The 25,134-nt window shown below is 49.7% G+C and overlaps 11 protein-coding genes across 11 annotated transcripts; 3 read left to right on the forward strand and 8 right to left on the reverse strand.

Annotated features, from left to right (window-relative positions):
- Positions 1-554: 554 nt before the first annotated feature.
- Positions 555-2,284, forward strand: PtrM4_053440 (GalA, Alpha-galactosidase; the record flags this gene model as incomplete). The annotated part of the gene is made up of 3 exons (XM_001937087.1): positions 555-988; positions 1,039-1,347; positions 1,393-2,284. 3 exons carry the CDS (start codon positions 555-557, stop codon positions 2,282-2,284), a joined length of 1,635 nt encoding a protein of 544 aa, XP_001937122.1.
- Positions 2,285-3,088: 804 nt separating this feature from the next.
- Positions 3,089-3,496, reverse strand: PtrM4_053450 (uncharacterized protein; the record flags this gene model as incomplete). The annotated part of the gene is made up of 1 exon (XM_001937088.2): positions 3,089-3,496. The coding sequence occupies one exon, from the start codon at positions 3,494-3,496 to the stop codon at positions 3,089-3,091; it is 408 nt and encodes a 135-aa protein (XP_001937123.2).
- A 4,127-nt stretch (positions 3,497-7,623) lies between these two features.
- On the reverse strand, positions 7,624-9,360 carry PtrM4_053460 (Amidase multi-domain protein; the record flags this gene model as incomplete). Its single annotated transcript, XM_066105001.1, has 5 exons — positions 7,624-7,631; positions 7,682-8,351; positions 8,401-8,549; positions 8,632-9,043; positions 9,091-9,360. The coding sequence occupies 5 exons, from the start codon at positions 9,358-9,360 to the stop codon at positions 7,624-7,626; spliced, it is 1,509 nt and encodes a 502-aa protein (XP_065959565.1).
- A 758-nt stretch (positions 9,361-10,118) lies between these two features.
- PtrM4_053470 (uncharacterized protein) lies at positions 10,119-11,615 on the reverse strand (the record flags this gene model as incomplete). Its single annotated transcript, XM_001937090.2, has 4 exons — positions 10,119-10,140; positions 10,190-11,280; positions 11,378-11,481; positions 11,573-11,615. The coding sequence occupies 4 exons, from the start codon at positions 11,613-11,615 to the stop codon at positions 10,119-10,121; spliced, it is 1,260 nt and encodes a 419-aa protein (XP_001937125.1).
- A 706-nt stretch (positions 11,616-12,321) lies between these two features.
- PtrM4_053480 (Asparaginase) lies at positions 12,322-13,662 on the reverse strand (the record flags this gene model as incomplete). Its single annotated transcript, XM_001937091.2, has 1 exon — positions 12,322-13,662. One exon carries the CDS (start codon positions 13,660-13,662, stop codon positions 12,322-12,324), a length of 1,341 nt encoding a protein of 446 aa, XP_001937126.2.
- A 419-nt stretch (positions 13,663-14,081) lies between these two features.
- Positions 14,082-15,135, reverse strand: PtrM4_053490 (ParA multi-domain protein; the record flags this gene model as incomplete). The annotated part of the gene is made up of 4 exons (XM_001937092.1): positions 14,082-14,659; positions 14,713-14,832; positions 14,890-15,028; positions 15,079-15,135. 4 exons carry the CDS (start codon positions 15,133-15,135, stop codon positions 14,082-14,084), a joined length of 894 nt encoding a protein of 297 aa, XP_001937127.1.
- A 166-nt stretch (positions 15,136-15,301) lies between these two features.
- Positions 15,302-16,833, forward strand: PtrM4_053500 (traub transcription factor family protein; the record flags this gene model as incomplete). The annotated part of the gene is made up of 2 exons (XM_001937093.2): positions 15,302-15,323; positions 15,374-16,833. 2 exons carry the CDS (start codon positions 15,302-15,304, stop codon positions 16,831-16,833), a joined length of 1,482 nt encoding a protein of 493 aa, XP_001937128.2.
- A 267-nt stretch (positions 16,834-17,100) lies between these two features.
- PtrM4_053510 (CypX, Cytochrome P450) lies at positions 17,101-19,111 on the reverse strand (the record flags this gene model as incomplete). Its single annotated transcript, XM_066105002.1, has 6 exons — positions 17,101-17,710; positions 17,837-17,847; positions 17,903-18,039; positions 18,103-18,700; positions 18,748-18,917; positions 18,976-19,111. 6 exons carry the CDS (start codon positions 19,109-19,111, stop codon positions 17,101-17,103), a joined length of 1,662 nt encoding a protein of 553 aa, XP_065959566.1.
- A 785-nt stretch (positions 19,112-19,896) lies between these two features.
- PtrM4_053520 (NADH-cytochrome b5 reductase 3) lies at positions 19,897-21,308 on the forward strand (the record flags this gene model as incomplete). The annotated part of the gene is made up of 2 exons (XM_001937095.1): positions 19,897-21,214; positions 21,265-21,308. The coding sequence occupies 2 exons, from the start codon at positions 19,897-19,899 to the stop codon at positions 21,306-21,308; spliced, it is 1,362 nt and encodes a 453-aa protein (XP_001937130.1).
- A 372-nt stretch (positions 21,309-21,680) lies between these two features.
- PtrM4_053530 (uncharacterized protein) lies at positions 21,681-23,114 on the reverse strand (the record flags this gene model as incomplete). Its single annotated transcript, XM_066105003.1, has 3 exons — positions 21,681-22,010; positions 22,065-22,921; positions 22,973-23,114. The coding sequence occupies 3 exons, from the start codon at positions 23,112-23,114 to the stop codon at positions 21,681-21,683; spliced, it is 1,329 nt and encodes a 442-aa protein (XP_065959567.1).
- A 30-nt stretch (positions 23,115-23,144) lies between these two features.
- Positions 23,145-23,534, reverse strand: PtrM4_053540 (uncharacterized protein; the record flags this gene model as incomplete). Its single annotated transcript, XM_001937096.1, has 1 exon — positions 23,145-23,534. The coding sequence occupies one exon, from the start codon at positions 23,532-23,534 to the stop codon at positions 23,145-23,147; it is 390 nt and encodes a 129-aa protein (XP_001937131.1).
- Positions 23,535-25,134: the final 1,600 nt, after the last annotated feature.

Raw genomic sequence — 25,134 nt, forward strand, 5'->3', positions numbered from 1 at the left:
GCTGAGAGACCTCCATGCTTGCGTTGATATTTGTGATGCCGACCGTGAACCAACTTCTAAATTTAGTCGCAATTGTTGTGCGTAGATCGAGTACATGCGGAGACTCTCCGATACGACTAAACTCTCATATGTTCCTATTACGGAATGCCTTCCGCCGTGCCGCCAATGGCTTCCCCCGAGACCCCGGCATCCCCCCGACCTTCCCCTCACCAAGCCCCAGGAAATCATCTCAACTACATGACATCCTGGCAAGGGCCATTCGTATCATTGTCGATCACTGCTTCAAGTTGCTGCAAAACATTAAACGGTGGCATACCAGAGGTGGGACCCAATGTTTGCGAACAATTTCTCCGTCGTTTCTGCATGCGTTTTTACCTTTGCACGAGGGGTTGATGCCCACTGCTGCATGGCATCATGACGTGGGCGCTGTATGACATTATCCAACGTCGATGAAAGTGGCCACCGGGTATTAAACCTTAGAATCGTTAGATGGATTATAAAATTGGTGAATACGTAAAGTGAACGCCATCATCACACAATATCATCAAACCAAAATGACAAGCACACTCTTATTCGTTGTGCCATTGGTACTTCAAGTCGCAGCAAAGTCTACTCGTTCTCCCACCCCACCGATGGGATGGAATTCTTACAATACTTGGAACTGCCAGCCCACTGAAGACAAGATCAAAACAAGTGCCAATGGCCTCATCGAGCTCGGATTTAAGGATGTTGGCTATGACTTCGTAACCATCGATTGTGGTTGGAACTTACGAGAACGGGATGCCGCTGGGCAACTTCAATGGAACACGACTCGTTTTCCGTCTGGTGGCAAGGCGCTTGGCGACTACCTTCACGGTCTGGGCCTAGGTTTTGGTCTCTATTCAGGGGCTGGGTACCTACAATGCGGCGATGATGATTTACCTGCGAGTTTGGGTTACGAAAAGATAGATGCAGAGAGTATTGCTGGGTGGGGTGGGGACAGTCTAAAGTATATCCAGTCAGCAGCGTCTAAAACTAGAGAAAGCTTACATACTCTAGGTACGACAACTGCTATTCCACCTCCAACACTACTTTAGTAGACTCTAGTTCTCCAGAGTCTCAGTCACCGGCCCGCTTTCAACGTATGGCAGAAGAGCTTGATGCGGTAGACCGGGATATTCGATACTACGTGTGCCAGTGGGGAATTGGCACTGATGTTGGAGAGTGGGCAGCCAAGATAGGTAACACCTGGAGGATCAGCAACGACATCTACGGTAAATGGCGCAGCATTTGGCGCATCACGAACCAAGTGGTACCATACTTCCGCCACACTACCACAGGTGCCTTTGCGGATATGGACATGTTAATGTAAGCATGTTGTCCTCCTTTCGTGTTATTTGCTGACAAATGTAGCGTTGGCCTCAACTCACTCTCAGAAGAGGAAGAGCGGTTCCACTTTGGCATGTGGGCTATCAACAAGTCACCTCTTATCATGGGCGCAGCTCTGGACCCATCGCGTTTGAAGAATTCTTCAGTGGAAATTATGCTCAACAAAGAAATCATCGCCATCAACCAAGATTCACTTGCAAAGCAAGCGCAATTGATTCGCCGCGACACGGAAGGCGAATGGGACATTTGGATGGGCGAGCTCTCCGGTTCAAGACAGGTTCTGGGTGTCGCAAACTGGAGGAACGACTCCCAGACAGTGAACGTTGACCTCAAGTCACTCGGTATCGCTTCAGCTTCTGCGCGCGACGTCTGGGCTGCGAAAGATGCCGGTACTGTTTCTGGCTCACAAACATTGAATCTGGCAGGCCACGAACTGAGGATCTGGGTACTGTCCGATATTGTCGCTGCTACTGCACCCAATGCTGGGGCTTACTACTCTGCCGCCAATGCTACACTGTCTGGATCGGCGCAAGTAGTAAAATGCGCAGCTGGATCGTGCCTGCCCACTGCTTACAAAGTCGGAAATATCCTCAACGCTGGTTCAGCCGTAATTTTCGCCAATGTCAGCGCTGAAACTGCTGGCAAGAAGCTCTTGAGCGTTGACTTCATCAACTACGACTACGCGTTCACTACCTCTTGGGGCCTCGGTGACAATATACGGAACATGACAGTAGCAGTCAACGGCAACCAGGCGAAGAGGTGGGCGTTCCCTCTTTCTGGTGGAGACTGGCAGGAGAGTCTGGGTCTCCACATTGAGGTCGATGGTTTCGTAAAAGGTTCAGGTAACACGGTTGAGTTGAGGGGTTTCAAAAACGGCACTGCACCCGACCTCGTTGGCTTCGCGGTCCTTGAGTAGTTGATAGACTCGGTTGTGATGTAGCAATGGAGCAAAGTTGTATTCCTAGCGACCCGTATTTGTGCCATATCTACGTGAGGCCTATATTTTTCAATTCTCCCGAAGCAAATGTTTCGATATTGTGGGCAGTCGAGAGGTAAACGCATCTTAGAAGGAACCCGCGTCAGGGAACCCTGCATGTGATATATCTTGCACCTGCCGTTGTGGCCCAACCTTCAGTTACCAACGTCCCTCACTTAACTTTCTTTGACTTCCCCCGAACAGCGTAGAGTTATGGTCGAAAGATTATATACTGTTGCGCTGGTGTTGTTTCCGCGGCGACTGTGTCGTGGGTTAAATAAAACCAACCTGGTGAGCGGTTGCTTAGGTGATGCGTACGTATGCCGAGGCAGGGAAGAGTTCTTTTGCAAGGTCATATGAGTTGCACTAGGGACCTAGGTGTGTTTTTGAGTAAGTAGGTAGGATGGAGGGTTACTTGGAATAGAGACGTGAGTATTTTATGTTTGGTACTCGGTATAAGGTACGTAGCATTTGGAGGAGTTGGACTGGAATATGCTTATTCATGCCGTAACATTACAGATTAGTGTATTAAAAACTAAAGTTACAAGTAGTAAAAGGCTATATCGTGATGCTCAGCCGTTAAAAATCCCCAAACATGATCCTACTCAAACCCCAGGCTAGGTATCGCTCGAAATAGGTCGCGAATCGCCTGAAGTTCCTCTTGGTTTCACTGAAGAAAACAACCCCGTAATTCCCAACACATGTCCGCCGTGCGCAACTAAACTCTTCTTCCCCACGAACATGTTAGCGACAGTGGAAAGTGTGAAACAGACAAGCGACGCAACAAGATTCCAGAATTGAACTTACAGATGTTGTTGCTTCAGTTGAATTAGTAGAGGCTGGCCGGCATCTAGTTATTCGGGAGCAACCTCGGGTGTAAGGATTTGCCTGAGTGCTACCGTAACAGTTGTATCTTGATGCACCTCGCACAGAGCAGGGAACCGTGCCCCTCCACATAGCCCCGTAGTGTATAACTCCAGAATTAACCGTAGATTGACCAAGATTGCCACCTGTATCACCACTATCATCTGTAGCACCAGAGTCTTGTGGAGCTCGTTGAACGATAGCTGGGTCGAGAACCCGATAATATCTGGGAGACGCGGTAGCTAGAGAGGCGAGGAGCATAAAACTGAAGGCGATGGAGAACTTCATTGTTGCGAGGTTCAAAATTTGAGAACGTAGATGTGCTGTATAGACAAATGTCTTGTGTAACTGAGTTGGATAAACGAGCGTGTTGTATGGAAAGAGTGTGTGGTGTTGAACGAGTGTGTGGTACTCAAAGAGTGTGGTGAGAGAGGGAACGTGTTGCGAGCTCTAAGACCTGAGAAAGGGAATCATTCGTGAATTTAAGTGTTCTGGAAAAGAGCACGTGATGGGCGGTTCCCCCATGCGAGACACAAAGCTCGATTTTTCCGGGTAAGATTGGAACACACTAATTACGGTCTGAACGTCCGAAATGCTTGGGAAAGCTACGAACATGTACCCCCAAGCCCGCTGGTGGAGAAACTTACGTGGTTTCCAAGCTATTTAGAGCGTCCTCCTGGCTGGAAATCCATACTAGCGTCAGTTGTCAGCTCGCTCAAGCTTGTTCGTAGGGCTGCTGTCCCCGCTAAAGCCTTGCAACCCCAGCCTACGTCTGAATTGCTAATGCCAAGTTCATAACCCCCAACTGGCTGATATCACATTGGAGAACGCATGTGGGCGCACGAACAGGGGAGGGATTGTAGTATAATTTCCGCAAGGATCTAGCTCTGTGTAAGATCATACCATGCGGCATGTCTACGACCTTGGTAAAAATTGGCAGTACAGGTTCACTATCAGACTCCGCAACAATCAATCGGATCGGCATGATTGATTCCTATCTAGGTTAAAGGCTGCCTAATGAAGTAATTCTTTAACCTATATAGGAATCAATCATGTCAATCGATTGATTGTTGCGGAGTCTGTTCACTATGCTCGGTCCAATAACTGTTGCGGCAATACTCGCACACACTCCCGAGGTTAGCGAGAGATCTTTCACTCTACGGTTAACCGGCTTCTGAATATACTGTTTCTACAACACGTACAATGACCGAATATTTCCATACATGTGAGGCCTAAAACTCAATCGAATGGCTCTTTATCAGTACGCCCATGCATCAAGACACAAACAACAGATAAGGTTGACATAAAAGTTACAGCCACGACACCAAGCATATACGGGATCGATAAAAGGAGATCAAGCATATACGGGGGGTAAATCAAGAGATACCAAGCGGGTATGGTGTGATTCTCAAGGCAATCTCTGCTGATGCCATAATAAGCCTCGGTGGTATTTGCGACTGCACTTTGAGAGGAAGCTATGGGCGATGAAAAACTTTGCTGTGCTGACCAATAGTAAACCCATCCTGGAACTATAATTCCCGTAACTCCTGGGCCCAGCAAACGCCGAACAGAAAGCGATGAAAACTTAAGAGCACTTTTTGCTGCATGCCTTGCTCGTCTCGTGGCATTACGGATACCCTCCTATGTTGTGAAAAGCTACTCAAGTATATCTATGAAGTTACTCAAGGACACGTTCAATCTGGATCCACTGCGAGATACCCAGCCTATGGCACAACAAATAAAGTTCAGAAGCTCACCCAGGGGGTCAACCATCCCAGAAAAAGGCGAGATATCTTCAAGTAACATTCATGACTAATTCCCGTCCTGATCTCTCGGGTATCTCCACTTTTTTCCCTCGGTAGTCCGGGAGATGTCAAAAAAGGGTGTCTTTGCGTGGCACCAAAAAATAAAGTTGCATGTGTGAAAAGATCCAGACTCCCAAAAGGCCGTAGGTAAGCACCGAGTTGGTCGGGGATGTCCCGAGATGACATGATATGCTGCGGCTCCGAACGGACCATCAGGTAAGCACTTAAATGAGACTTCGATAATGCCAAGGTCCGGGCCCTGGCGTGTAGTTATCAAAATCATCCCACCGGGACGGATCTGAACATGGGACATTCTTCACCATCTCGCACTCGGGCGGTCTTTGTAGGGATACTGAAAATGGGCTGACTTTAGGTGGTCGTACGCGCACGTGTCTCGGATTCTGTAAGCCCCCCATGAGTATACAACTCGTATTTTGTAAGCCTGCACGGTCTCTCCTTATGCTGTGCAGAATTTCGGTATTCTTCAAGCCCCCACGAGTGGACGACTCATGTTTTGTACGCTTGTACAGTCTCTCCTTATGCTGGGCAGCATGTCGGTATTTTGTAAGCCCGCATCGGCTTTCTACGTATTGGGTAGAATGTCGGAGAAATGTTGTGGATACCGGTGCTTGCGACCAACGCTACGACGGAAGTCTTTCTGCAAGAGCATGTTGAGCGATTTAGGGGTTTTTTGGTTTCAGATGAGCCTTTTGGTCTTGCAGAAGCGCATCTATTTCTGATATGTACAAGCCAGGCGAGGCAAGTGTGAAATAGGCTAGGTAGAAACGAATGTGAAAATGTCCAGTAAAGACTCATCAAAATGACACATTGATGGTTTTCCAGTCTAGAACTCACTCCAAGAACGTGTACCATAGTCTTGTAGAAAAAGGGAAGTGCAAAGTAGCTTAGTACAGATCCCCATCAAAACTCATGTAACACGGCTACTTGTCCAGTTTGCATGTACCTACGCCAAACATGTGTACCAATATGCTACCGGGTGGCACATTATCTGTGCTCGCATCTGCCTGCGCATCTCAATGTGTCTAGAGGAGTCCCATGGTACCGAACACACGGCATAGAAAAGTCTTCCAATAATTGACATCGACGCAGCGAATTTGCGATTGAGGAGAACCAGCAGCCTCATAGAGGACATTCTCTATCTACCGCGTGCAAGCGAGCCATTCCACTCTTCATTCCCACCCACCCTTTAGATCTACCACTCGCTTCTTATTCTTAATTCTATCGCGATTCCCCTCATAATGTACACATATACATCTCCGCTTTTACCAAACAATCACAAAGTAGTACCCGCGCTGCCTTTCCAAGAACAACACTCAATCTTTATAGTCATAAAATCTCAAGGAATCGACGGAAAAAGTGGCGACACTACTACCCCTTCCCGATCCTAGCCAATTTGCTCCATTCATTTACGCCTTTTATTGAACCCATTGAGCTAGCAGAAGCTCATCTTTTTGTTTGAATCTATGTTTTTGTGGTATAGATGGCTTCTTTGTAGAATCTTGGGAATCATAAACGATAGTATACACCAACGTAGACCACCGTTGCTAAGACCCTTTTCGTAGCCGGAGCCTATCTAGTGTCTGAGCTTTTGACGGTCGAGGAGCCCAGGATGCAGTATTATAGTAGAGGAATAGTCTCAATAGTTAGAAGAGAGGCTGCCAACCTGCAATTAGTAGAGAGTAGAGAAAAAGAAGGCATATTAGTAGTAAATAGTAGTGTTGATACGGCAAAGGTGAGGTTGAATCAAGTAACGGTCGTTGCAACGAGTTGAAGTAGATGGTTATGATTGATTAGAGGAGGTGGGCTGCAGCTCGCGTACGAACTGAATCCCACCCCACGGCACGGGCCACGCACGTAGTCACGTGCTCGCCACGTACGTACGGTGGCTCGAAACTAAGAGCAACCAACAAGTAGTATTAAGAATAGTATATAATTATCTATTAAGCTTCTCTACGCGGAGTTATCTTAAAATAATTAACCTTACGCTAATTACCTAACACTAAACACGTAATAAGCTACTATGAATTTTCTAGTGATGAGTTGGGGGGTATCACAAATCCAAAAAGTCCAAACAGGTAACATGCCCCTACCTGGCAAACACAAAAAGCGTAGAAATAAGCTACTATACTATAGTATTTAGATAACGATAGTGTAGGGCTTTTACCAGCAGAGAAGGATATCAAGGGGATTGTGGTTGCAGATGGAAAAGGGGGTTTGATGTGGCTGCTAAAGTTAACAGCGAGGGTAAGAGGAGAGAGAGGGGTATAGGGTGGGTAAGGTGAAATGAGGTAAGGTGGGATTGGATTGGTATGTATAGGTGTGAAGATGATTAAATACTGAGTGATATCATGTAGCTAGACTACGCTTTCTAACCTCGACTACAACTTTAATCTGCATTGCCACAACCTGCCTTACCCCCACACCCCCCGAATATACCCAAACCCCACCCTATTGCCTAATTCCCAAGCAACCCCCCAACCACCTCCGCGACAGCAATCATCTTCTCCTCTTGCAGCCTCCTCCCCCACCAACTGCACCCCAACATGCGCCCCATGATAAACCTCGGGATCATCTGCATCACAAGAATCGTCAGCAATCTACCTTTTACCCCCAAATCCACCCTCAGCCAAGTGGGTCATAAACTTACAATCATCCTGATGCATCTGATCTTGTTCATCAATCGCCTGATACCCAGCCTCCACCTTCTTATCCACACCCTTATCAACCCTCGTTACCGGCACAATAACACTGGTATAATCCAACACATTAACAAACGAAGAATACCCATAATACTTATACCTCTCCCTTCTCGCAGCCGGGAACGGCGCCAACGGTGTAATAACCGCATCTACCGGCCTACCCGTCCCCGTTTGCTGCACCGTGCTGTTCCAGTACTCCATATATTCCTTCTTGAGACGCCGCAGCGCGACGTTGTTAGCTGCGATTTCGCTAGCGGTGAACTCCTTGGTCAGGGAGGCGTAGAAGGATACTTGGGGCGACATGGGTTCGCCGGAAAGCGCAAAGGCGGAGCGGACGTCGGAGCCGCCGTCGTAGATCCAGGAGTTCATGCCTGTGTCTACTAGGGTGCGGTGGGATGGCGGTGTCCAGTCGATGACTTTGTAGCCGGCGGCGCGAACAGCCGCCACAACCTCCTCAATAGCGCGGCGGACGGGTGGAGTGGGGTTTACGACGCCGTCTGTTCTTAGTACACCGAAGCAGAGGGGTTTCAAGGTTTTAATTTCTGCGTCGTGCGAGGGGCGCCAGGGGATTTCGTGGACGAAGGGGTCGTGGTACCAGGGGGGTTTGATCGAGTATGGCTTGCGTGATCAGACGGAGGGAGGCTGCGTTTGTGGCGAGGGGCCCGACGACGGAGAGAATGGTGTTTTGGCCGTCCATGGAGTTTGCCATGCCTTCGTAGGGGAGACGCCCGGTCGAGGGGCGGAGGCCGTAGAGGCCGTTGAAGGCGGCGGGGATGCGGATGGAGCCGCCGATGTCGGTGCCTAGTCCTATGGGTGCTTGGGACTTGTTAGTTTTTTTTCTTGAAGAGGTGGTGGTGTTGGGGCGAGTATTAGCTGAGTGAGGTTTTGGAACGCTTACATCCTCTAATCCCGATCAGAGCACCCTCGCCACCTGAACTTCCCCCTGCTGTTAGATGTCTGTTCTTGGGGTTTAAAGTGTATCCGATGATGTTGTTTACTGTCTCGCCACTCATCAGTGTATGCGGTACGCTCGTCTTGCAATACAACACCGCGCCTGCATTTCGCAACATCTTCACCATCTCACTTTCGAAAACCTTCTCTTTCCCAGTCCCTTTCTTGCCTTCAAAAGTGCCGATCCAGCCGACGTAGCCCATGGAAGTTTCAACACCCTTGACGTGGAATTGGTCCTTGAGGGAAACGGGTACTCCGTGGAGAGGTCCAATAGTTTTCTTGTGTTGGGCGTAGTAAGCATCAAGGGCTTTGGCGTCTTCGATGGCAGCATCGAAGAAAATTTCATGCAAGCAGTGTAGCTTTTTGATCAGTGTCAGTCTACCAAGTGTACTCAGGGGATACATACCAGTTGGTGTCCTACCGCTGCTCTATGGCAGAATGCTTTCGTTACCTCAACAGCTGACCATTGCCCTTCTGCAACTTTCTTTGCGATGACGTCTGCGCTGCTTTCGGTGATGTCCAGTTCCTTCTTATCAAAGTATTGCTTCACATATTCTGTCACATCCACTTGCTTTTCAATCGACGGCAGCTTATCAAGTCGCCACTCCGCTGGTATCGCAGCTAGAGTAGCCTCGCGCTTCTGAGTAGCAATCTCCTGCCATGATGGTGTTGCCATGTTGCAGTCTTCCAACGTCGATAGTGTTAGGAGAGATGGTGTTGAGTAAATAGGTGCGGGGAACTCAAGGAGCCATCCAAAAGAGGGGCTTGAGAGATAGTAAAGACGGATGCGTCTCCAACATGACGTGGACAGGAATGGGGTGTTTGATAGCTTTAGAGCTACCCCAACGGCTGAGTGGGGTAGCTTTCACTTTGTCGTTGGCTACCTTCCTGATGGGCATAGCTCGAGTCCGGCCGGAGCATTTCAGGAAAACCGGATCCACTGATGACATGTCGAAGCGAACAGGAGGGGTAGGGCTGCACGCGACATTGCTTTTGGACATGGCGGAGATAGTCGGAGGTATCGGTAGCTATGACATTTGCCGATCGCCAACATGATAACAAATGAGATACGATGACGTTTAACTTCACACATGTCCTCATAAAACCATTTTCATAAGCCAACACACAAAAATACAGCATCAATTCTCCCGCACATCCTAGGTATCTAAAAGGTTGAAACCAAAGAAACGAGAAAACGTAAGCAAGAAAAAAAGGTACAAGATTTGCATCAGTACAAAGACGCCCTTGAATGCATATGGGATGTTTAGCAATCCTCTCAGAGTGAGTAGCTCGAGAGAACTCCAACCATCAACCAATTCTTCAGTCTACTTTGGTCGAGAAACTTGTGGTATATTTCCGGAAACGCTGATGACTTTAGAGCAAAATGGATATCGTTACAGGGTGCCGTGTCGTGTGGTATGGGACGGGCGGTTTCTACACCGTTTCAACGTAGTTGCTGGTATGGTTAGCGGAAGTCACATTGGACGTAAATGTAGTAGACGTACCTGGGGAAGATGCCTTCCCTGTTGCCTATCCTGCCTGTCCACCAATCCGTCTCGTTGTCGGTCTTCTTCAGAATGGTGATGATTTCGCCCTTCTTAAAGCCAAGATCACCTGGCTGGTCCGCATCGAATGTGAACTTGGCAATGGCCTGGTCTGACTGTAGTGATGCCTTCTTCTGTCCAGTTGTCTGTCCAAATACGGGCTTGGGCGCTGTTGGCCGTCCGGGTTTGCGATCGCTGTATGAGTAGTCGTCGCCAAAGGTCTGGGAGCGGGTCCGTGTATCGATGCGGTCAAACGTCTCGTTAGGGTTCGCGCGTGTCGAGAAGGAGCGGTTGAGGCCGCCTGGTGCAGACGATGGCTGTCGGTCGTAGACATCGTCGGTCCACGCCGATGAATGGCCAGGTCGGTCTCTATAGTCGTAGTCGTTTTGCTGTCCCACAGAGCCGGTGCGATCCCTCCGTACACCCTCGCCCATGGCTGAGCCACGGCGGCCTTGCCATACTACGTTGTCGTGTGTGTCGTCGTAGACGGGAATGTCATTGTACATGGCATCGTTTGTAACGTTTGCCGCGCCACCAATACCAGCGAAGACTCTCGAGTTGAGCACCTGTAGGAGGGGCTGAGCAGCCGGCGGCGGGGGAACCTGACCGCTGAGGATCTCGCGCGCGGTCCATCGACGGCCGTAAAGCTTCTCGTTGGCGTCTCTTCGCTCGATGATACCGCTGCCCTCCAAACTGACACCAGCAAACAGACCCTTGGTCTTGCTGTAGCTGAAAATACCAGCTACACTCTTCAAGCTCGCCGCGCCGGCTGCTTCGGCATTGCGACCGACGGGACCGGCGGCGATTGACACATTACCACCCAGTGTCAAAGAGCCCGCCTGTGCAAATGTGCGTACGGCGGATGCATCATTCAGGATAAAAACAAAGTCCGTGAGCTCGAAGCCAATTTGTCCGCCAAAGCCGCCACCGATGGTTCCAATAGCCGTGGGTGCCGACCACGATCCGTCCGCCAGACGAGCAACGACAACACCCGATCCGAATCGCGCAGTGCCGAGGAAGCCAGCCTTGAAGACTGTGAGAATTGCGAGGCCCTATGAAAGGAAGCGCGTCAGTATTTCGGCTTGGGCTCCTACTATCAACCTGCCCATTCGCGTAGGCAATTACCGGATGCGCGGGGAAAAGTCGTACCTTTGCATTGGCAAGAATATTTGGAGGAATAATTTTATCAGGACCAAAAGACTGCTTCGGGTCTACAAAGGATGCAAGAATCTTTCCTGTCTTGCGACATTCGCCTGGCGGGAGCTGTTAGCGACGTCACCGGCCGGGCCTCCGAAGAACAACAAGAAGCAACAATAAGAACAGGCAATGATGGAGCACACTTACTGGCCATGGACGATGGCAGCGGGTTATTGAGACTGAAACCCATACTGACGCGAACTGAGGAATGTGAATTACAAAAGTCCCAAGGTATAGTAGGATGTGAGTTGGGGAAAGAGAGGGCGCTTTGCGCTGCTTAAGGCTGCGGAACTGCTGACTGCGGGGATCATGTCATCAAAGGTGGCTGTACCCATGGACATGGATTCCCAAGACGCGCCCACGAAGCGCCGAGCCCACGCGCCACGATTCCCAGGCTATTTTACTGGAACTTGAGTCGGTCGTAGTCTGTCACATTCTAGCCATGTGCATGACGCTCATCACATCATTTCATCGCGTTCTCGCAGGCGTGGTTCCTTCTCGCCCCGCCCATCCGTCTACGCCCGACCTTCACGCCCAAATCTGACTAACTTGTTGTAGATGACTATCTCACCTTGACAGCGTCAAGGCGTGCAGTCTTCCGATGCAATTACGCGCATATGCTACGATTGGTCGTGCTGCTCCCCCTTGACGCGTGTTGATGATTAGCATGTAGTTCATGCCACACAGTCTTAGAAAGACACAGCCCTGCGTTATATACAGTATATTTTCTCACAGTACAAGCTACTTTGACATTCATCTACTAAAGACAGAGAGCCTACACAACACCAGAAACCCTCCATGTATACGCCATGCCGTTGTGTCACCAACCGCCGTCCGTAGTACAGCATCCCACCTAGCCAACAACATCAAGTATCTGCACATCCTCATCCATAATCTTACCACTCACCCCAACCCTCCGGTCCACTCTCCCAGCTATCCTCCCTAAACACCAAACATCTATACCCGCCATCCCCGTCAATCCAAGCCCTAAACATACCCCCACCATTATAATCCTGTACAACCTGCACCTCTGTCCCCACAACCTCAATCCCAATAATCCCCCCCACACCCTCATGCACCCTATCCCACCGCTCTCCAGCCGACTTTTGCAGCTCGCCATCTGGCCCAGCCATCCAAGTTGTAGCCTCAGATAGCGAGCAGTCCGAGAAGCGTGATCGGGCTGCAGTAGTGCGAGCTGCACTTGTCCGCAAGAAGGTATCACCATTACCCGTTCCGGACAGTGCCATGGCGTGGCGGACGGTTATTGGCTTCTCGTCGCTTGTAGCTGCCGCTTGTGGAGTGGATGTTGATGTTGATGCGGCGTGTAAGGTAGGTAGTAGTAGACAATCGCCAATTACGCCTCTTAGATCACCTCTTGAGAGTTTATCTAGCGGAGAGGAAACGATGGATGCAGATGGTTGATACAGCATCTGTGACGACCGCTGTGAAACTTTGGTATACCACTCCTCAGCCCAGAATCCCGCGCCCAGTGTCGGTGTATCACCAATGCGACCGGGGACTTTGTTTGTCAAACCCCCCGTAGACGTAGCCGTGCATACAGTGCCGAAAGAATCCACAACGACGGCACCACATGTCCCAAGTGGGATGAAGTTATCTTTTTCCCACTGGCTCGTCTCGTGTGAAGCTTTTCCCGCTTCTTCCTTTTTCTTCTCTTCGACTAGCCCGCGCTGATGCTCATCCCACCTCTTTTGCGTGAAAAAGTAGCTTGGCTCCACAATCTCCAACCCCCATTTCTCCGCCATCTCTTCTGCAAACTCGCCACTATACTGGCAGTGATCTCCCGCACCACCGCCATCAGCGCTCTCGCCGCGGATTAGAAACTCTCGCGCTAGCTTGATGGGGTTCTTCACGTGCGAGAGGAGCATACAGCCTATACCGCGTTTACGGTAACCGTTGGACACCATGATGCTGCACTCGAGTTCGTTTTTTCCATCTCGTGTGAAGACGGCTCCTTTTCCCGAGTTGTATAATGGGTCGTTTTCGAGGAGCGTGACGGCGTATGTGGCGACGTCTAGTGCTGTTGCTCCCGGAACTGAGAGCTGTGCGGTTGCTTTGGAGAGGATGCTGAGAAGAGACGCACGGTATTCATCGTATTGGTCTCGGGGGATGGATGTGCGTGTTATGTTACCTGCGCCGCCGTGGATGATGATCCGCGGTTTGACATGTTGACTGGTGATGGGGTGGGTATCGTGCTTGGGTGATGAGGTGGTTACCATTATATGTATGATATTCCTTTTTTTGCGCAGTTTGTGTTTACTGAGAGCGACTGATGATCAATTCCTGCAGCGGGATGTTTTGGACGCGTACTTAGATACGGCGAGTTGGTCTCTCATTGTAGTAGATAGCGTTAGGTTGGAAGTAGTTTAGCGTCATCTCCCCGCCTTCCTGAAGCGTCTCACTTCTTTCTTTCGTACCCAGTCTGTTTACACAGAAGAACTGCAACTTTTGCATTGCATTGCCGAGTGAGCTTCTCATACCTCAGTATCTATTATTATTTTAGATTCCCCAAATCCGTGTTCTTTTCTTACATGACGTACTCTACTTGTTTCCTTCTGGAGCGCTTAAGCTCTCAGAATTGCTAATTTCTATACTGTCATTCTTGGGCCTCGTTCAGAAGCATCTAGTGACCATGGAATTACTTCACCAGCCCAATCAGATCACCAACTTCTTGGCTGATCTTTGCAAAGGTCAAAGCGCGATCACTGTCTGGCTCTGCCACAACAGTCGGCTTCCCACCGTCTGCATTGTCACTTATGCTCCCATGCAGTGGTATCTCTCCTAGCATTCTCAGATCGTACTTGCCGCACATGGTCCTGATTTTGTCCATGCTTCCGAACACTTCATGCACTTGATTGCAACCAGGGCATTTGAACCCAGCCATGTTGCATACCAGACCCAGCAATTTGACGTCGACTTTCCGGAACAGCTCAACGCCTTTGACAGCATCTTTGAGTGATAGGTCCTGGGGCGTTGATACAATGATGGCACCATCGAGTATCAGTTGCTGTGTGATGGTGAGTTGTACATCACCAGTTCCTGGTGGCATGTCTAGAACTAGGACGTCCAAGCCGCCCCATTCGACTTCGTGGAGTAGTTGTTGCAGAGCTTTCATCACCATCAGGCCACGCCATGCTACTGGTGAAGACTCTGGGATGAGATAACCCATGGACATGGATTTGAGACCATAGTTTGAGAGTGGTAACAATTGGTTGTCTGATGGACGAGATTAGGGATTGTTAAGGCCAGGGATCGCGATACGGACTGACTGGCTGAGAGTCGAGGTTCACCGGATAAATTCAACAAGGTCGGTATCGATGGACCAAAGATATCAGTGTCAAGAATACCGGCTCTGTAACCGCGCCGTGCGAAGCTCAATGCGAGGTTTACTGCGATTGGGCTCAGTGTCCCGAAGCTGGCCATGGTTTAGTCTCTGCGTGGCATACCAGCAACTGTGCTCTTTCCGACACCACCCTTTGCGGATGAGACGGCAATCACTTTCTTCACATCTTTGATGTTTCTCTTTTGCGGTAACCCTCGCTGCATTCGAGGCATTTGCGGAGGTGCGCCGGAGCGTGGAAGTCCCTGGGAGGACATCAGTCAATGGACGGTTTATGTCTCATCACGCAACATACGAGAGGATTCTCATGCTGCAGACAGTGCAATGTTGAGAAATAGCGTGGCTTCAACATAACTACAGCCGTATTCGTCGCGAAGACGGGAGTTGCGGAGTTGGATGCGGAAGTGCATGCATCGGCGAAATGAAAGGCCGATTTCGAACTTTTTAGTGGGACTCCTGGTGAACTTTCTCTTCGGCCATCTCTGCAAGCATCAGCACGACATAGCACGCATTTCGCCATGCCCAAGTCCAAGATAAGAGGTGCGCACTCTATAATTGATCGCGACAACACTTTCCTAATAACGAAGTAGATTTCGACCCCGAGTCACTCCTTGACCCTGCACCAAGCTCCAGCGAAGATGAGCGCTCCGATGACGATGTCTCCGAAGTCGAAGAAGACGATGCAGGGCGGGAGCACTACACAGCCGTGGGAAAGAGCAAATTGAGAAAGCCGGTTGAGGTAGCGCTTGGTCCCGAGTACGCTGGGCGCAAGGTGGACCGAAAAGCGCTTGAAGACAGCGACAGCGACGATCCATTCGACAGAGGCTTCGACGAGGAGGATAGCGAGGCTAGTGATGATGATGGAGGTGGCGATATCAATGGGGAAGAAATTAACGGCGAGGACGACAGTGACGAGGAAGGCTTCAGCGGAGACTCTGATGAGGAAATGGGCGACGACGACGAAGACGAATCAGATGGAAGCGGTGCCGAAGACGCGAGCGACGGTGAAGATGGCGATCAACTCGGAGGCTCAGATGACGAAGATTCTGGCGACGAAGCCAGGCCGAACGCGTCCACTGTGCGCGACCTGATGGCTGCGAACAAGACTTTCACCTCGACAATTGCTGCCGGCGCACAGTCCGACGTTGCAAAGGGAGAAGCTGTCAAGACTCAGCGCAAGACGTTTGACACTTTACTGAACTCTCGCATAAGATTACAAAAGGCTCTGATTAGCACAAACTCCATGGCCGCAGAGCAACACAAGGATGAAACAGTACAAGACGCGCCTGTAGAGGCAGCAGAAGCAGCAGCTTTGACACTCCTGAACAACCTCACCAACCTCCGGCTATCTCTGGAGGAATCGCGAACAGGCCAAAAGCGGAAGCGCACACTTTTCGACTCCACAACGCCCTCGTCTGAGATCTGGTCTAGCCTCCAAGCAACCGAGAAGACTGCACTACCACACCGTAAAGCTGTATTGGAACGCTGGTCCAACAAGACGAAAGCAACAACTGTCACAAACAACAAAGCTCGTCTCAATGCCTCAGCGCAACAGACACTTACCGAAGTCCTCGACTCTCAGCTCACCTCCTCGCACCTCATCACCCGCACGCAAACACCGCGCTCCTGCGCGCCCCTCCAGTCCTCCAAAAAAGCCGCGCAACCCGACCCTGCCATTTATGACGACGCCGACTTCTACGGCCTCATGCTGAAAGAGCTTCTCGAGCAGCGTTCCGCCGACCTCAACGCCAACGGAACTGCCGAGTTCGTCGTACAAGCACCATGGCAAGTAGCCCGCGACGCCAAGACGAAGAAAGTCGTCGATACGAAGGCTAGCAAAGGAAGAAGATTACGCTACACGGTCCAAGAAAAGATTCAGAATTTTATGGCACCGGAAGACCGTGGTCAGTGGGGTGATCGGCAGAGAGATGAGTTGTTTAGTAGTTTGTTCGGTCAAAGATTGGGTCTTGGGGAGCATGATGAGGTTGAGAGTGAGAAGGAGGATGATATGGATGTGGAGGCGGAGGGTTTGAAGTTCTTCGCGAGCTAGGCGTCTGTTGGAGCGATGTGGGGGAAAATTTAAAATGTTGCTATGGGGATACCCTTGCGTTCATACGAGTTGGATGTATGCATGTCTTGAACAGTTTCTACTTATTTAAGAACCGCTTGTGATATGTTTGGCACGCTGCTTTTGCTACATTTCCACAAAAAGCGGTTGATTCGTACACAATATGTATGACTTTTCGAGTAGTATTGAAATCGAAAATGAAACATCAACATCTTCCAGCTATCCAACCACACACTACCATCCAAAACTTTACATCGGCGGCCTAACCTCCCCCTCCTTATAATCCTCCGCAACCTTCCTCGCCCCCTTTGTCCTCTCCGGCCAACTCGTCCGCCTCCTCGCCCTAACATAAAAGTTCATCGGCCTAATAAGCTGAAACTCAGGATCATAACTAACCGCCTCCTCGCCCTCCTTACAAAACTCATACCTATACACCAAAAGCGGCAACAACACCTTGACCTCGCCCAACGCAAAATTAAACCCAATACAACTCCTCGGGCCCGTGGCAAACGGCATATACGCATTCTTCGGCCGCCCGCTGACCTCCTCTGTGCCCCAGCGGTCCGGGTCGAAGCGGTCGGGGTTACTCCAGATACGCGGGTTGTTGTGGATGGCGTGGAGCGCGCAGATGACGACGGAGCCGGCGGGCAGTTTGTAGCCCGACGGCAGGATGCAGTCGACTTTTGCGGTGCGACCGGGTTGGAAAGAGGGGTTGTGCAAGCGTTGGGTTTCTTTGACTAATTTGTCGAGGAAGGGGAGGGAGTCTGAGAGTTCGGGTGTCCATTTTGTGGCATCGGATATGCCGGCGTCGACGAGTTCTTGGAGGAGGCGGTCTTGATTTCCGGGGTAGACGCAGAGGCTGGGAGGGGGTTAGTATGATGGGGGGTTGTGCGTGCGGGGGAGGGGAGGGGAGGAGACTTACGCGTAGAGGAGCCAGGAGAGGAGGGAGGAGGTTGTTGTGAAACCGGCGGCACAGATGGGGAACATGTTTGGGATCTGGATTGTGTTAGTGTCCGGGTTGTATTGGACGATTGTTTTAACGGGTACTTACGACAAGTTCGCGAGGTAGCTTGTTACCCTTGTCGTCGGTGGCTCGTTTGAGATAGTCGACTATACAGCTGGCTCCCAGAGCAGCAGTCTGCAATGGGAGATCATCCTCGCTCTCTCCTTTTGGTGCTTGATCGATGGCTGTAGATGAGAACATATGATTAGCAATCATTCTCAACCGAGATACCGAAACTAAGTACTCACCATTGCTAATAACAGTCGACAGCCTGTGCTGAACCTTGTTCAGGTCATACGCGGTTGTAAAAGGAATGGCACCAAGCTTTCCGTACCAAGCACCACGTGACATGACCTTCTTGTTCAACGAAAGCGACTGAGATATCAACACCACCAACTCGTTCAGCGGCGAGTCTGGGTGGTCAAAGTGATGGGCATGGTAACCAAGCGCAAACTTGAAGACGGTCTGGGATGCGAGCTTGAGCATGTACTGATAAACATTCCAGGCCTCGGCCTGCTCGTCGAGCTGGTCGAAAACCTTGAAGGAATCTTTGACCGACGCTTCCATGAGAGGGGTATAATGTCTAACCGCCTTTGGTGCCATAGAAGGCGGGATGAACTTATGGGCTAGTCTCCATGCCTCTGTATCAGTGTCGCAGATGAAGAGGGCTCTGTTGTCCTTGATACTGGCCAAAGGGTGGTCTGGCGTGATATGCTTGCTGAAAAAGGCAGATTCTTGTAACGCCACTGTTGCAATGGCCGGGTCGTTTGTGAGGTAGTTTTGCCTGCCCATTGTCTCATATTTGATGAGAGATCCATATTTTTGAAACAAGCGAGCATGGTTACCCTATGCAGTGTCAGTTATGTTTTGCGTCGTTTTGGGAAGGTACTGACCAGATGGTCGGGGAAAACCTCGTAGTAACTTCCTACAAAAGGAAGTCCCTCCGGGCCAGCGGCATCCTTGATACTTTGTCCGTCAACTGCTATGCCAATGTCTTGGTCACAGTCTAGAACCGCATCCAAGTCCCGTAGGTCCTGTCCTGTAGAATCTTGAAGACCAATACCTAGTAGAGTATCAAATGGCCTGTGTCACAGAAACTGGCTTCTCAACATTCTGCTTACCGGTCGATTGAATTATGTTGTACTGTTCAGCTACAGCAACTTGCAGTGCCTCGAAGTCATGGTATCGATCGATATGGATGTCTTGACGATAAATAGTCTTATCTTGCCCGACCAGGTAGAAGCCTTTGATCGTCATGGTGCAAAAAAGCAAAGTTTGTGAAGTTTGAGACTTGAATGAACAGTTGAATGGACTGCAGAAAGGCTTAAAAGAAGCAGAGCAGTTTACGTATATGTCCGGTGAGCCCTTTCTCGCGGCTCCGTCCCATCAGCCCTGCATTCTGAATCGCAAACATGACGCATCTCCACTCAACGAATCGTACCACCAAACCCGGCGCCCCGGCACAGGAAGACTACGCAATGTTGAATGTCATGCGAGCAGCCCGGCCGAGCCTTCACCAAGTTTTCATGATGCTACCAGCCTACCGTTTTGCAGTCCGCACAAGGCGACCTCGGGACGCTAGTTAAATCGGTCATCCGTAGACATCCGTATATGCTAGCGTATATGAGCCTCGGCAAGTGGGGACAATGCCAGCCACTATCGTCGGAGATATAGCTAGTGTATGTTATAGCGCGTAGCGCCGTCGTCTGTCATTTCCGAATGACAGGATCCTGAACTTCCCGAATGTCCGAAGTCTACAGTAGTCAGGTCGTACGTTACGTACTGAGTCAAATTGGATACTACACGTTTGTTGCATCAAGTCATGGCGAAGGTGGTCTGGGCCGGAACAATATTAGTCTCAGTGTCGCGACCACCTAGGCGACATAATATACTGGACAGTGTGGGTAAGCACCCAATAGACGTGTCTGACGACTAAGTACAGTGGCTTTTTTACACTAGTATGTTCAGTATTTCATGACACCCGGGTGCGACTACTTCCTTTGCAACTGAACTCCCACAACTCGACATCTTCAACTCATATCATGGCCGACGGTGTATACACCCTTCAGGAGGTTGCAAAGCATACCAGCAAGACCGATCTCTGGGTCGCGTTGTGGAATCATGTCTATAACGTAACAGACTACCAGGAAGACCATCCAGGTGGCAAGGAGTTTCTACTCGAAAACGCCGGTACCGACGCGACAACGGCATACGAGGATATTAGCCATTCGACAGATGCGAGGGAAGTTCTCGAGAACTTTCTCATCGGGCGCATCGCAGACGAGGACTGGACCGACCATGAAGCAGCAAGAATACCAGAAATCAAGCCGAGCAGGGTTCATGTGGTCAACAACCTCCCACTACCGAAGCCGCATCGGATTCAGTTGTCTGCCATAGGTTTTGGCCTGCCATCTTTAGTGGTATCAATAGTTCTTGGTCGAAAACTCTCCCAGCTTCTGAATCGCTTTCAGGGTGGTGGCTTCTGGAAGGGATTCGCCGTCTCTTCCCTTGCCAGTATGTTGTTGGCTGGCTATGCTAGTCTTTGGGCGACAAAGAGTTTCGATGTTGCGCACAAAGACTTCCGGTCCTATCCGGCACACTTCAAAGCGAAATCTACATCGAAACCGTCAAAAAAGAAGGATATCAATGTTGGCGTACTGAACGCCAGCGTCTACCAGCCTTTCCCACTCATTGAGAAGTACAATGTTTCCCACGACACCATCCGCTTCGTCTTTGGACTACCCAGCGAAAATTCCGTCCTTGGTCTCCCAACTGGTCAACACATTGCCATCAGACACGAAGTTAATGGAAAGCAACTCACCCGTTCATACACGCCAACATCCAGCAACAAGGACCGAGGCCGCTTAGAGTTGACCGTCAAGATCTACCCGACCGGAAAGCTAACGCCCTGGCTGAGCAAGTTGAACATCGGTGACAAGGTGGAAATCCGAGGACCAAGGGGCGAGATGAAGTACCACAGGAATCTAGTCAAAGAGATGGGTATGATCGCAGGCGGTACCGGTATCACACCCATGTTCCAGCTTATCCGACGTATATGCGAAGACCCGAGAGATGAAACCAAGATCATGTTGTTATACGCCAACAAGACTGAGGGCGACATTTTGTTGAAAGAGGAGCTTAACGCTTTTGCCGCAAAGCATGATCAGTTCAAGGTGCACTATGTTCTTAGCAATCCATCCAAGAAGTGGAAGGGCGAGACTGGTCGCATTAGCAAGCAGATGATTGAGGACTATCTTCCGGCACCAGCCGGTATGGACAGCATGGTTCTTGTTTGTGGACCAGATCTAATGATGGATTCGATGGTAGCAGCTCTCCAGGATCGCGGCTTCAAGCCACCAGGTATGTTGCGCTTCTACGACATGATGAGACTGCGTGCTAACGGAAGATAGGCAAAACCTCGAAGCCTCAGGATCAGATCTTCATTTTCCAATGATTTTCGTGTTTTGCAGCGTCTATTCTTTCTGTTCGAAGCATGTTGAGTGGTTTAGCCGGAAATGGTAGATGGTTTATTTCCAAAAAGCTCTTTTATGAACATCTAATTGTACTTCATTTTATGCCATGAATGCATCGTGCCTATATCATGACGGTGACGTTAGGATGTGAACGGTACTACTCGAAGTAGTACTGAGGCCGTGGATGCGGGCTGACCATTACCATGTCCGTGCGCGTTTTGGCCATGTTCGAGTTTTGGCCACCCCAACAACATGAAGATACCAGAAAAATGAGGCTGTATCACCAGCAACAATAGCTATTAATGCGAGATCTTGTGGAGTTGTAGTAATTATATCATTGCGATTAACTTGTGCTACTTGTATTTACTTGGTAGCTTAGTTTTGCGGCCAAGGCGGGTGGTACGCGCTGGGGCGGCTGATGCAGCCTCCTCAGCTTGAACATGAGATGGAACAACAACGGCACGTTTCTGACGCTTTCTAGGTAGCTTAGAGGCTTGTGAGGCCTTGCGTTTACCCTTTTGGGACAGTTGTATAGCTTTTTCAGCGTCGCGAGTTGCTTTCTGGCGCTCCTTTTCAGCCTCCTTAGCGGCTCTCTCCTTCTCCCTCACTTCCTTGAGCCTCTCTCTCTCAACACGCTTCTCCTGAGCTTGATGAAGCTTGTACAACCGAGCTTGCTCCTTCATCTGAGATCTCTCAGCTTTCTGAAGTTGTTCCTGTTGTTTTTGTTGTTGTCGAACTGCTTTATCGTCCTGAGCCCGATGGACCTTATGAGGAGACCAAAGAAGAGCACCACCATAATACTTATGGTTGTTGTTGACGTTTAGAGTATAGCTCTTCTTCCTGTGTCTCTTTTTCACCAAAAGAGCCTCCTTGAGGTCCCTGTTTTCACTGCTTAGGATACTAAGTTGAGCTGAGATATGGTGGAGACTTCGGTAAATCTTCTTTGTATCCTTTGCGTCCTTATCTCGCACTTGATGAGATATAAGAGTCTTGATTTTAAGCCAGTCTTCTGCACTAAGCACAGAAGTTGAGCTTTCATCTGAGCTTGATGCCTCTTTGCGGAATCTTCGGAGTATAACCTCAGCGTTAGGTGGGTGTATCCCAGTTGCTTCAAACGACTTCATGATAGTTTGAGGCTTAAAAGCAGCAGCCCAGGCACTCCAAAAGAGGGGAAAGAAGTCTCCTTTCGTTACTGGGATAAGCCCCTGGCTTCTATAAAGGTGGGATGAAAGCTCAGTTGAGTAGGTAGTTGAGAGAGGCTTGAACATCCCAACATCAAGCGGCTGAAGCGTATGGGTTGCATGAGGAGGAAACACGAGTAACAGGATCTTGTGGTCATTGCAGTAGTTGATAAAATCCATAGTTACGTGGGATCCATGGCCGTCAAGGAGTAGTAATCGGTATCCTGAGCGAGCTTTCCATCTAGTCTCTCTCTCAAAAACCTCCTTAAGCCAGGCGAGTCCTATATCGTTGTTTGTCCAGCCAGAAGGGGATGAGCTGATGAAGACTTGGTGCTTTTCTTTGTTGATTGCGTCCGTCCAGCTCGATTGTAGGGCTCCAGCAGCTGACTGGAAGATGAGCGCTGGCGATAGAGCTGTACCATCCGAACAGATACAGGCTAGCACCGTCACCTACTCTCTAGAACCATCCTGAACAGCAGCTGTAACCCCTTTTCGATCGTATATCCTCTTGTCGAAGACCCTTTTCGATCTCCCAGTTACCCCAATCATGAAGCCCTTTTCATCTATATTAAAGATGTAAGAGGGCTCTACATTGTACTCCTTCATCTTACTGTGTAACAGCTCGAAGTATAAGCTTTACTTAGCTCCTGAATCAGCCTTGTGGCGATTGCGGTCTATCCCGGTCTGCCAGCGTGAGATGAGATGGGTTGGGTTTCTGTTGATGAAGCGAGTAACCCAGCTTTCTGAAACCTCCCTACCAGCCAAAGACGACGCAAGGGAGCGTATTATTGCTCGTTTAGGGGGCGTACGTCGCTCAGTAAGCGTCGTAATATGCTTTAACAGCTCGGTTTCTTGGTGTGGGTGAAGGATTCTATGGGCGAGCGTATGCGGCTGGTTTTGGCCCTGGTGTCTTCGAGCTAGCGTACGGCGACCTACACCATGTCTTTTTGCGACTTCTGAGTACGAGAATGGTGCGCCTAATGCGCGCGATTCGATTTCTTCAATCGCTTTTTGAATCGGATCCATGGTGGTGGAGTTATGACGTGTTCTGTATAGGTGGTTGTTGTGTTGGGGTGGCCAAAACGCGAACGTGGCCAAAACGCGCACGGACATGGTAACGGACTAAGTTAGCGCATTGGCAACACTCCCGGATTTTCAATAACAGCTCACCCACCCGTCTCTATCACACTGCATCCAAAGCAACGCAGTCACAATGTCTCTATGCGCAAGGCAACTACCGAGGACATTCAGGAAGATCTTAGCCAACCCACCAGTTCGCCATTTCTCTTCGCAATGTACACGAGTGCCAAAGTGTATAACAACATTGAACTCTCGATTGTGATGTAACAACACATCTTTCCAGCCTGTGAGCATTTTTGCATCTCGGATATCCACGGTTTCAAAAATTCAGACAAGGTTTGCATCCAATGAAGCTGAATCACAATGGACGCCTCCAGATACTTCGTCAAGATCCGTCGCTATCATAGGAGGTGAAGAACGCGGTTGTCGAGTAGCTTGCTTGTGGTTAGCTGCAGGGTACAAAGTCATTCTCCGCAACGCTACCAAAGAGCGGAGAGAGACCTCGACGCGTTACATTGAAGAGAACATTAGTGAGTATGCGAAGATCAGCGGCAAACAAGGAGATGTCAAACACTTTACTACTCTATCGTATCGAAGAGGCGGTCAAAGATGCATGGCTGGTAGTTGACGCACGACCTGATATGGAGGAACTCAATATGCACACCATGGTACTAGCGTATCGGCACGCGCCCAAAGACTGTATCATGACTTTGGATATTTCTCCATCCAAGTCGCGCTCTAAGACGAATGAATTGGATAAGGGTTGTCGACACCGTGTGTGCAAAGTGCGTTACAAGAAGCTACCCAGCAGCAAAATAGTAGAGCTCATGACGACCGGAGATACGCGCAAAGATGTCCTAACCTTCCTGCAAACCAGGCTTCAGGACGCGAGCATGGAACCAGCCATTGTGGACGAATGCTCGCCTGCTCGCATATCTGACGATACTGAAGACTCTCCCTGGGAAATTCCATTGCCATCGCACGTTCACCGTGGCAATCCCGTATATGTATACGAGAAAAATTCATCTAAAGGATTTGATTTGATAGGACACTTTGTATCTCCTGGCAGAGCTGCACAATTTATAGGTTTAGGCAAAAACGCTATGCGCTTATATTTGCACTCGGGGCAGGCCTACAACGATAGATACAGAGTTTCGCACAAGTTAAGGACTTAAGTTGTAAGAACCATGTCTTCAAGTCAACTGGATTCGGAACGATTCAACGGCCTTTGTATTGAGAGGAGAAACACCAGTAGCATCTTATGCAAACATGCAAATGCTGCTGCTTCGACTCATTGTGGCGCTCAGACATCGAGTTACTATTTGGCGAACTATCCTAACCGATTGATCTGGAATATGGGCCAGAGAGTCAGCCGATGTCCCGGACGGACCGCGCCGAGCACCATTGATAAGCATACGAGAGCAGCAGCGGCGTGAGTTTGGGAGCTGAGCAGATAGAGGAGGAGATGGGAATTGTGGAATTAGCAGAACATTTTCACAAGGCAATTGGATTAAGAAGAGATGCCGTGAATCGATCAATTCACCTT

This window comes from Pyrenophora tritici-repentis, chromosome 10 (genome assembly GCF_003171515.1).
Source record: "Pyrenophora tritici-repentis strain M4 chromosome 10, whole genome shotgun sequence".
NCBI lineage: Eukaryota > Fungi > Ascomycota > Dothideomycetes > Pleosporales > Pleosporaceae > Pyrenophora > Pyrenophora tritici-repentis.